The sequence below is a fragment of the Dreissena polymorpha genome, chromosome 13 (assembly GCF_020536995.1).
Source record: "Dreissena polymorpha isolate Duluth1 chromosome 13, UMN_Dpol_1.0, whole genome shotgun sequence".
NCBI classification, from domain to species: Eukaryota; Metazoa; Mollusca; class Bivalvia; order Myida; family Dreissenidae; genus Dreissena; species Dreissena polymorpha.
In genome coordinates this window covers 34,273,289-34,285,421 of record NC_068367.1, presented here as the reverse complement: position 1 = coordinate 34,285,421, position 12,133 = coordinate 34,273,289, and the positions used below count along the sequence as shown (strand labels likewise).

At 33.6% G+C, this 12,133-nt stretch overlaps 1 protein-coding gene across 2 annotated transcripts; it reads left to right on the top strand.

Annotated features, from left to right (window-relative positions):
• The first annotated feature begins 1,860 nt into the window (after nucleotides 1-1,860).
• Nucleotides 1,861-11,271, top strand: LOC127856409 (uncharacterized). Of its 2 annotated transcripts, none has more exons than XM_052392606.1 (8): nucleotides 1,861-2,007; nucleotides 6,602-6,721; nucleotides 7,548-7,624; nucleotides 7,913-8,011; nucleotides 8,997-9,119; nucleotides 9,502-9,693; nucleotides 10,272-10,371; nucleotides 10,900-11,271. In XM_052392606.1, the coding sequence occupies exons 5-8, from the start codon at nucleotides 9,104-9,106 to the stop codon at nucleotides 11,090-11,092; spliced, it is 501 nt and encodes a 166-aa protein (XP_052248566.1). In that variant the 5' UTR covers nucleotides 1,861-2,007; nucleotides 6,602-6,721; nucleotides 7,548-7,624; nucleotides 7,913-8,011; nucleotides 8,997-9,103; the 3' UTR covers nucleotides 11,093-11,271. The 2 variants fall into 2 exon arrangements, with proteins under 2 accessions (XP_052248566.1, XP_052248567.1); XM_052392607.1 differs by lacking the exon at nucleotides 1,861-2,007 and adding an exon at nucleotides 5,168-5,305.
• Nucleotides 11,272-12,133: the final 862 nt, after the last annotated feature.

Sequence of the window (12,133 nt, the reverse complement as noted above, 5' to 3'; positions counted from 1 at the left end):
CAATTCGCAGAAAAACGGTGGATTATATAAGCAAAACAATACAATTCCATCGATGATCAGCATGAATTTAAGGATCAGTACATATTTCAACAAAATAAAAATACTTGGAAATAAACCAAGAATGTGCTGACTTTTCGAAATAAGAGTTCAATATATCCATAAATGTTACAACATGTTGCATTGTAGTTTGCTAACGTATTTGAGAAAATTTAAATGTTTAAAGGGTCGGATGCCGCATTTTCATGGACACTTCTTCAACCGATCATCTCAATGACAATGGCACTTCTATTCCTGATTAGTCGACACTTTTTACCAGATATAAAACACTCTTTTAGTGAATCAGAGATATAGAATTCGCTGTGGAATACTGTTATAGTAAGCAGGCAATGCATAAAAATATATGTACTGAAGTTAATTACAAACGAATTACGGGAACATTTTTTCCCCTTTGGAATATTTTATGATTTTGTATAAATGTGAAAAATAAATGTGAAACTAATTCGATCTGTCTGATGAGCACCGTCTTTATGACCATATATTTCAAAGTTTTCGAGTCACCCAACCGCCGATCTTTACATAGTACACAAGCTTAAACAATTTAAACTAACGTTCCTTGTTGCGAAACGGTTGATCTAAAGCATGTATAATTATGTCATAATAAAGGTTCTAATGTCATTTACTTATATATTAGATAGCATGTCATGAACGACAAAAGGCATTATGAAGAACAAACTTAAGGTGTATTTGCCCTTTAAAGACCCCTTCGCTCACGTTATTTAGAGCGCTGCTATAAGTAAACTAAAATACGATCGTGTTGATCCACATGATCCGTTGTATTTTCATCTCTCTGAATATCAAGTTACCACTAAAAAACGTGTTCATTTTGTGGACAATTGTTTCCGGTCGTCTTTTGAAGTATATTTCTTCAGAAATATGCATTTTAATCTAATGTAAAAAATTATAATATAAATAGTTTTAGTTAATTGTAATGTGATTTTTGAAATCGAACAACGCAATTAGTTATATTTCAAGTGTTTGTAATTAAGTTATGCATAGATTCCCAATGTGTCGCGCTTAACTATGCACATTGATTCGTACTTAAAAGAGTTTAGTAAGAATAGCCATACTATACATACATGCATTGCAGGTAGAAGACACAACTCAGTTATCAGAGTGCGCAATGTATTGCAAGTCTCTGTTATCCGAAGTGTCCTTTATCGGGAATTAAAATGTCTGCAACTTCATGAATACTACATATTAAAACATGCCTTAACTTCGTTTATATTTCATTGAATATTATAAAAATTTCAGTATTTGAAGCACAGTGATTATTCTATATGCTGGAATATCAAACAATTTCGTGCAATATGTATAAGTAGTTTTATTTTATTGAAATATTTACTGTTCATCCAGTTCATGCTGTTTTCCGACCGAACTATATACCTTTGGGGGAAAATCTACCGTTCTTCCGTGGATTTTTTTTATTCCCAATACAAAATGTTTTACCATTTATAAACTCAACCATGTGCCTTGTCTAAAAAACTAATCTTTATTATATAACTTTAAAAAACAGAGGAACTTACCTCCCGCGCGTGGCTTTTGTTGTTCTCTGTTATCTTAGTGCCATCTGTTATCAAAGTATCCGCATTACCAGCGTGAGTTATTCAATCCCACAACGATAATAAATGTACAAGGATATGCACAAGAAAAGACGCGTGCAATTGTATGCAATCGATCAATGGTCAATGCGATGCAGACGATCTGGCTTTCCTCCAGAGTGGAAACCCAAACACCGTAAATATAGCCATGAGCTGTTGGAGATTTCACGAGAATTTCCAAAATATACCTGGATTTAGCTCGTAGCACGGACTAGCCACGTAATCATTTGTCGAATACTATTACATATTACGCATTCACATTTGTTCCCTTTTCGATAAAATAGCTATTTCACTTAATTGCTAAGATGCATACTGTGTCAGTTATTGTGATGGTTTTTGTTCACGTGTGGTAAGTAGTTTTATTTATACTGAAATTGAGCATTTCTCCTTATCATTATTATTAGTTTATTTCTTCTTGTTCTTTTTCTTCTTCTATTACTTTTTGAATATCCTTGTATGTCTTTTTCTTTTTTTCTTCTTTTAAAATTGATCTTGAGTTTCTTCTTCTTTTTTCTTCTTCTTTTTCTTCTTATTCTTCTACCGTCTACATATCATGTCGTCTACAAATGCTGTTCTGCCTAACTCACGCTCGAGCGGCTTCGGATGGGTATGTGATACTTTGCGTGATTAATTCCTGGCAGTTGCGTATTCACGTAACAAATGTATTTTATGTTTGTATTGGGTCATTATCGGGTGTATTTATTAAAGCACTTTATGATATGTCTGTCTCTCTGTTAATGGCACGCCTGTTTTCTCTATGTGCACTCGAGTTGCATTCGTACAGTTTCAGTGTATTGTTCAAGACAGTCAATATGATTTAAGAATCAAAGAACTTACTTCTCATGAAGTTTTATATCAATTGCAAAACTAGTATCTGTTGACAAAAAGGAGGAAATGGGATTTTGAATAGCTGCTGTATTGTACTGTTTCTTCAACAATTAACTTATTTCTATAGATGGCACACGTCAGCATTCGGTAATTTATTCGTTGTATGAAAAATAATATCCAATTGGAATCTTTGTAATTACTTGACATACGAGGCTGAAACTTGGCATCTATTCATGAATCGGATAATACTTTATAACAGCGCTGCCCTACATAAAATTGCGAGTAATATCGTTTTGAACTTGCATTTTTCAGTGATTTTATTCGCTTTACATTTTACAGCAGGTGCCTTTTGATTGGGAAAAAAGCGCGATAGACCATGAAATCGGACATTTTTTAATATCATTAATATGATTATAGATAGCGGTATACCAATTGTTTAAAAGTGCATGTTTATAACTGCTTTCTTAAATTTATATGATAAAGTGTTGAGAAAATAAATTGCTGTGTAATAAACTCAGTAAACCAATTTTTGAGTTTATTGGAAAAGTTTGGCATAATTTGAGGGAAATTTTGGTCTGATTATTTGGGAAAAATGTTACTTTTTGCAATTGGGAAACAGCATTTTAACTTTTTGCAGTTGGGAAACAGCCTGTAAGCTCTTATTTTGGGCAAATAAATTACTTGACTTTAACATATAATCCAGTATTTTTTAATAAAATAATTTTCGGATTTTTTTTTCTAAAAGTGTCGTGTAGGAGGAGGAAAAAAAGATGGGTGACCAAATATGCACTAATTTTAAAAATTTATGGTATGAAGTTCTTTTTGCTAAGCAACCGCAGTCATTTTTTTTTTCAAAAATGTTGATTTACTAAATAATCATAATCAGACTGTTGGTCTTGATTTCCAGTTGTTAAATTAGTTTGAATTTTAAAAATATCTGAACTGGTTCAAAAGTTATGCATTTTTTTCACTTGTCCAAAATTAACTTTTTGGTGATTTTTTTTTTGCTTTGTATTTGGTCATAGTACCTGTGCGTTTTGCGGACTTCGTGCGTGGGACTTTTTGTGCTATTATTTGAATTTATTTTTGTTTGTTTTAATTGTCTCATCTGGTTGAAACTTGTCATCTCTATGTATTTTTTCCACAAGGAATTCATTTTTTGCATTAAAAATACTTTATCTCAACAAACAACAATAAGCTATTGAGGTTTAAAAGAAACATTTAATAGTTTATTGTGCAGTAAAAATCAATACCGCAGACAAAAGAACAACATAATAAAACGCTTTTGCTCTAAAATGCATTAAAGAACAGTAATGTTACTTGCAATACATTCGTTGTTTAAAAGAACAATTTCTTCTAGAGATTGAACAATATGTCATAATGTTCATAATTTGGAAAACAAACACTGGCGTCCTGAGGTAATGCACTCTGGCAGGTCGCAAACATCGAGAATGAAGTTTCTCTCTACAGTCTGTGTATCTTCTCTGATAGGCCATACAAACACTCATGCTTTTCTTTCTTGCAAAATTCGTTTATTTTCATCACTAAGACATTGTTCAAAGAGTCAAGTTTTTGCAATGTTCTTTTTCTTACATCTTCACAACGGATGCCAAGAGCCTGACTTGTTGGACCAGGATATTTCATTTTGGATACAAATACATAGTTTTAACCTGAAACAAATACATTTTTTTCAAATAATCAATTAATTTTATTTGGTAATTCATGGTTTGAAATCGTTTTAAAAACTGTTGATTTTGCGATTGTTGAACTTTTGGTACGAACCAGTCCGGAACAAAACCGAAGTTTTGTACCCATTGAAAATAACGAAAAAAACCGTATTATATGTACAAATTCTTCAATACAACTGCATTAAACAACACATACAATTTTATTCTTTAACATATTTGTGCGTAAAGTATTGAAGTTAAAAGTTGAAAGGCGTAAATGGGTTTCGCATATCGACAACCTGTTAAATTAAAATCGTTCTTTTCTTATTGCTTTCATAAGAATTTTGAGTCATTTTAATACTATCAATTTTATAGAATCGTAAAAAAATAATTAAAAAAATACTTACAAATCGACTTCATTCGGGATTTCATTTGACGGTTGCATAATCATTGGGCAATTAGCAGACTTTGCTGGTGAAAGCGTTGTAGCGTACTTGAACAAACAATGATGGCGTAGCGTTTGGTAAATTCAAGAACTTGTAGGATGTTCACGTATTAATGCGGGTAATTAAGCTTGGATTTATTATGAGGATTTATAACTCATTTGAACTTTTTCTAAAACCCGGCACCCGTTTCGTGTTTAAAAGCCACCGTTTGGCATCCGAAAAAAAAATCGAGATTCATTTTTTTAATATTTGTTTCATAAAAACTAGAGTCGGCGGGTCCGAAAATCATTTTATTAAAAAAATCTGGCCTAAACGCTAAAAAAAGCATACAATAAAAAGAAAATTAGTTGGATTTGGTGGAATATCGATTTTAATTCAAATCAATATCTCACTTAATCCAGCATACGATGCGTGCCATTGTATGCAACCGATCAATGTGCAATGCAATGCAGACGATATGGCTTTCCTCCAGAGTGGAAACCCAAAAACTGTAAATATAGACATGAGCTGTTGGGGATTTCATGAGAATTTCCAAAATATAACTTCATTTAGCTCGTAGCCTTGACTGGCCACTAATCATTTGTCGAAAACTATTACATATAACGCATTCACATTTGTTCCATGTTTCGATAAAATAGCTATTTCACTTAATTGCTACTAAGATGCATACTGTGTCAGTTATTGTGATGGTTTTTGTTCACGTGTGGTAAGTAGTGTTATTTGTACTGAAATTAAGCATTTCTCCTTATCATTATTATAATTATATTTCTTCTTGTTCTTTTTCTTCTTCTATTACTTTTTGAATGCACTTGTATGTCTTTTCCTTTTTTTTCCTTCTTTTGAAATTGATCGTTAATGTCAACTTCTTTTTCTTCTTCTTTTTCTTCTTATTCTTCTACCTCCGATCATTCGTCTACAAACGCTGTTCTGCCTTATTTACGCTCGAGCGGCTTCGGATGGGTATGTAATATTAGTATATGACTTTTCGTGGTAAATTACTGTCAGTTGCGTATTCCCGTAACACATGTATGTTATGTTTGTATTGGGTCATTATCGGGTGTAAATGTTTCGATGCGCAAGTATATTTCGGTCGAACATTCCGAGTTCGTATTTACGTTTACTGGGGTAATGACGTATATGTATTAGTTATTGTCCTACGTTTATGCTGGCATTTGATGGTTGGCTATAGTTTTATTGTTTTATTCATGCACTTTTTGACGTGTCTGTTTCTCTGTTAATGGCAACACTGATTTCTCTATGTGCATTCACGTTGCATTGGTACAGTTTTAGTTTATTGTTCAAGACGGTCATTATGATTTAAGAATCAAAGAACTTACTTCTGATGAAATTGCAATATCAATTGCAAAACTATTATATATTGACAAAAAGGAGGAAATGGGATTTTGAATAGCTGCTGCATTGTACTGTTTCTTCAACAATTAAAACATTTCAATAGATGACACACGTCAGCATCCGGTAATTTATTCGTTGTGTGAAATATAATATCCTATGTGAATCTTTGTAATTACTTGAAATACGAGGCTGAAACTTGGCATCTATTCATGAATCGGATAATACTTAATAACAATGCTGCCCTACATAGAATTGCGCGTAATATCGTTTTGAACTTGCATTATTCGGTGATTTTATTCGCTTTACATTTTACAGCATATGCCTTTTTGATTGGGAAGAAAAGCGCGATAGACCATGAAATAGGAACAATTTAAATATTATTAATATGATTATAGATAACGGTATACCAATTGTTAAAAAGTGCATGTTTAACTGCTTTCTTAAATTTATATGATAAAGTGGTGAGAAAATAAATTGCTGTATAATAAATGTTGTTCACGAATTATTAAGTTTATTGGAAAATGAAAAGGAAATTTTGGTCAGATATTTTGGGATTTTTTTCCTTCTTTTTGCAATTAGGAAACAGCTGTAAGCTCTTATTTTGGACAAAAAAAATTACTTGACTTACACATATAATTTGCTTGTATAGGTTTTTGGATGGCTGAACGGTCGATGTGGCATACAGCTGCGACATTTACAAACAAAAAGAGGAAGTAACTCAAGTGTGGTGCTGGGACATCACAACGTTGTTCAGATGCAAAGAATCAAGGTAGCGTTTCGTTCATTTAAAAATCTTGCTAACTTTCGAAATTTAAATGTGAATTTTCAAAGAGGTACAGAATATATAAAAATACAACAACCTATCAGGAAAACAATGTTAAAGCCACTCACCTTATTTGGCTTAGTAAATTTAAGAATAAATAAGAAACATATTTTATATATGCCAATTAGAATATATCTGGTGGTTACAAGGTAGTAATCCGTCTTTTTTTGCGATTAACAACTTAAAAATAATCGCGTTTGTCGAAACGGACGTATACGCCTAGAAATCCTACTTTCGGTTTTAAAAGCGGTACCTTTTGAAAAAATAATAAAAAAAGTTCTAATTAGGCTATCCATTTAATTTTATCTAAGCCAATTATAATATATATGGTGGGTACAAGGAAGAAATATGTCTTTTTTTAGCTTTAAAACTTAAAAATAATCACGTTTTTCGAAATTGACGCACACATGTATACGTATGGAAATCCTTCTTTTGGTTTTAAAACCCGTTTGAAAAATAATAAATTACTTGCTAACTAGGCTATAGATTTAACGACAATTTTGCACACTTTCAAATTGCATCCATATGTATTGATTAACGTATATTTCATTTCAAGGTGTGTGGCTTTAAAAAGAGGCATTTTCAACCCAGGCGTATACATGAATACCCATATTCATTTAATGTATTTACAGTAACGGTATATGGTGTACGCTAAGTTTTAAGGAAGTTTTCTGTTTAATATTGAGCATCATTGCCTAAATTAGATGTTCGTGATTTTTTAACACCAGTGCCCGTCGTTTAAAGACTTTATACTTCATAAATAATGCTTCAGCTGGAAACCAGTGTATGAGTTGGGCCTCTGCTCTCGAAACGAGTGTTGCCCGGGGTACCAAGGACCAAGCTGTGAACGTATGTTTTAATTTTAAAAGTTTTTTTTTACAATTTTATCATAATCAAGTGGTCTTCAATTTGTACGAGAACTCATGTTTTAAAAGCACTGTCTTACATAAATAGAGTTTATCCAATCGGTGCTGGGGCTACGTATTTACCAATAAAATATTCAAACAATCTAAATGTGCATGCATAATGACTTAATAAGTTTCTCAAACCAAGTGAACCATACAGCCAATTGGTATCGGGTTTCTTACATTGTGTTGACCTAATCTTTATAAGGTTCTTTATTTCGTTTTATGACAGCCGTGTGCTTCGATCCGTATGGTTGCCCAAATGGAGGCATATGCAAGGCTCCTGGAATATGCGAATGCAAACCAGGGTTCATCGGAAATCAATGTGATGGTAAGGTTGTGGTTGGCCCGGTATATTCCATGCATAAAATAAATACATAGTTTGTGAGTGATTCTATATAGAAAATAACAGGTTACTTCCGGGTCTTTTTGTAAAACTCAGGCGAGGCTCGTTATTTTATTCGTACCGAGTTACAAAAAGATAAGGCTTTAACCTGTTTTTCTGTTAATCATACCTCTTCATCCCCGATTTAAAAGAAATAATGAAAAAAAATCACTACGACGCTGTATTTTTAGCGGGAATGAATATGATTTTTGTCGTTTAACGTGTTAATAATAACATAATGAGCACTTTCGCTTAATATTTGATAACATCGTTTTTGCTGTTTGTGATGCTTTTTGTGTTTAAAATGTATTACATATTTGTATCCAATTGTTTGTTTTGTTGGATCTGAATCGATTTTACTAACAATTATTACTTTATGGTTGATTGCGAGTACTATTATCTTACTCCTATCATCGACCGATTTAAGAACTTCCTTTTAGACTGATATACAAAATATATCAGGCAGTGTTATATCAGACATATATCAATGCAGCGGTATGATAAATGTGTGCATGCTTCTCAAAGCATGTGATCCACACATGGTGACTAATATGTGTCTTACCGCTGTACTATAGCAGAGATAAAAATTGTTCATGAATTATTAATAAAGTTTTGCGGAAAAAAACACAACAACATCGAATTAACAACAACATTGTTGAACAGAAAAACTCCCTTACCGACATTGAGTTGCATCAAAATCATATGTATAAGTGTAAACACATTTACAAAATCTTTTCCAAAGTCGACTTTACCAGGATGTGTAACAGTATATGTTTAAGTTTAAACACATTTACAAATTCTTTTCCACAGTCGACTTTACCAGGATGTGTAATAGTATGGACGCAAACACAAGTATGATCACGTCGGATTATTTAATGAGTAATGCCTTAAAAAAGCAGATGAAATTCATATGTCCAAATAAATATTACAGACATCAACGAGTGCGGTAGGTTGAACGGCGGCTGTTCTCACGAGTGTGCCAACACCCCTGGATCATACCGCTGTTCTTGCCCAGAGGGTTTCAACATTGCAACCAACATGCACACTTGCATCGGTAAGTTTTGAAAATAGTTTGTCAATAATTTAATGTTCTACCCACGCTATCAGTGGAAACATGTTAAAATAGATTGCCTGTGTAATTGTATTGACGTAATACAGGGAACAACAACAACTTGGAAACCAGCGATAATTAATGCACACTTTACCATAGTTTACAAGCTTTTTTAATACATTGAATTACAAATGAGCTATAACCAACAATTGTGTAACTGTTATTTCTTTTCAAGCACAGTTTATAACAGTTCTGTAGGTATATTATAATTGAACATATATTATAATTTTACATTGTAAACATATATAAAAAAAGAAAACATGGCATTATTTTGCAGACGCATTTTTTCTCTACTTTTCTATAAATTGAAATTGTAATTTTCTAGAAATACGCACAACAACGCTATCACCTCCACCCGGTGCTTGCGCATTAAATAACGGAAACTGCTCCGACACCTGCGTGGAAACCAATAATGGTTCCCGGCATTGTAATTGTCCAAAAGGATATGAGATCTCGGAGAATGGAACCACGTGCAAAGAAATAGATCTACAGCCACTAGCGATTGTTTCCATCAAAGGTATGTATTGCATAAAAATAGCAGTCATTACACACCGTTAAGAAGTAAATTGGGGTAAATTGGTTTTACCATGGCCGTCTTGCTATTCGTCCGCTTGTCTGACTGTCTGTCTGTCTGTCTGTCTGTCCGTCCGTCCGTCCGTCCGTCCGTCCGTCCGTCTGTCTGTCTGTCTGTCTGTCTGTCTGTCTGTCTGTCTGTCTGTCTGTCTGTCTGTCTGTCTGTCTGTCTGTCTGTCTGTCTGTCTGCCTGTCTGCCTGTCTGTCTGTCTGTCTGTCTGTCTGTCTGTCTGTCTGTCTATATGTCTGCCTGTCTGTCTGTCTGCCTGTCTGTCTGATATTATGTTGATAATAAGCTTTCGTTTTTCATATGTTACAGTGTTAGTGAAATAGAAAACGGTATAGAAAATGTCATTGAAAGCCAGAATATGGCGTAAAATGAAACACCGTGAACGATTTTGAAGCTAAAACATATGCTAACGAAGCTCATGAAAAAATAGTCCATAAGAAAAAAACCATTATCGTTTGTCAGCAAATTTACTACGAAGACAGATAACTCAACTTACATGGATTGCATTTCAGATAACTTTCTTCTTGACGTGATTCTTATGCTGTCGCTGTCAGTGATCACACTTCTGTTACTGTTGGTCATGTGCTGCTTCAGGAGGAAGAGTTTTGATTGGTGAGTGACCATCACTTGGTATAGAGCGTACTTTTGTCGACATCGGAAACAGGGGGTTATATCGGTACTTTTGATCTGTATGATTTAACGTCGCTGAGCGTTACCTTACTATAAGGTTATTAGATGTATATTGCACCATATAATAGACTGGAAGAATTATCTGGAGATAATTTCTAGTTAATTCCTTCAAATATTTATTTAAGAACAAATAAATGCCCATACAATTCATACAACAAGACATTAAGCACGAAATAATAGCAACGCCTTGGAACGGTAAATGTCAAGCATTGAGGGGTTAAACCAGTATAATGGCAGTTGTATAACCATATTTCGATATACCGGTATTGCTTAAGGTCTGGAGATGTTTAAGATGTTGTTTTATGCGGATGTTCGAGTTTGATCAGAAGATTCTAACTTTATACGGAACATTTAATACTTACAATTATGATTTTTTTTCCGGATTTACATGTTGAAGAGTCATTATAATAATATTTTTAAAACTCTCGAATGTCTGTTTTTATATCTCAGGCACGTTAAGGTGACGTCTTCGATGACATCCTTGGTTCGCAATGTGAAGCAAAGGTGGGGAGACTGGAGGAAGTCGAAGAAGCCAATGTACGAGAAGATCAGGACTGTACAAGAGGAGTACGAACACGACTACGGCCAAAACAGTGATATCAAGCGTCCGTTGGTTACGAATGAAGATATTTGTAATATCTAGTACGCTGTGCGTGCTCATAGCTAATTCGGTCATACACATGTGTGCAGTCTGAGGAGTACTGGGGGTTGTTTTGCTTGATTAAGATAGATTTCAGTAATGTAGGGTTGTGGTAGTATGTAGTGTTTGCAGTCAAAGCTGTTTTCGTCCCACTTGCAAGTGAAATACTCACTTTTTTTCCATTTACGCAGTTTGCCGATGTAAATATTTTGCATTTACTGATTTAATTTTAATTTTACCGGTCATGTATTGAAGGGGCCTTTTGACAGATTTTGACATGTTTTGAAGTTTGTCATTAAATGCTTTATATTGATAAATGTAAACATTGGGTCTTAAAAGCTCCAGTAAAAAATCAAGAATACAATTAAAAAATAAAAAAGTAACCCTCGGCAGGGCTCGAACCACTGACCCCTGGAGTAATGGAGTAAAAGAAAACCATCTAGACCACTCGAACATCCATCCTCATACAATGATGGAAGTATTTTATACTTTAGATTAGCAATCCTCGTAGTTTCACAAAATATAACGACAACAACAGAACTCTCCAAATTATTCAATCGTTTCGCGTTGCGATGCTTCATAATTTTTAGGTTTTTAAATCGTCAAACGATGCATATAATGGCTATTTTAGAGCTTGGTAAATGTTCAGTATTACTGTTTCTTAGCAAATATTATAGTTCAAACGAAAATGTGCGATTCTGGAACAACTTTTTTTCAATTTTGCCAATTTAATAAAACGTGAAAAGGCCCCTTTACTGCTGTTGTAAAATAAGATTTTTCGCTTCTTACATTAAAACAATCACTTTTAAATATGCAGAATTTGTATCTTTTCAGAAATGTGTTGATATTTCTCTCTTTTAAAATAATGTTGGCACTTCTTCTGCATTACCAAATAATGAATGAATATGTTCTGGAGATATTGATAAGTAACACTATTACAATAAAACGAAAGATACATATGAAGGAAAAAAAGCTGTAAGCATATTCCGGAGTACTTTATTTACGTTTTGAATCACCCGCTTTGACGATTATTTCCGGAAATAT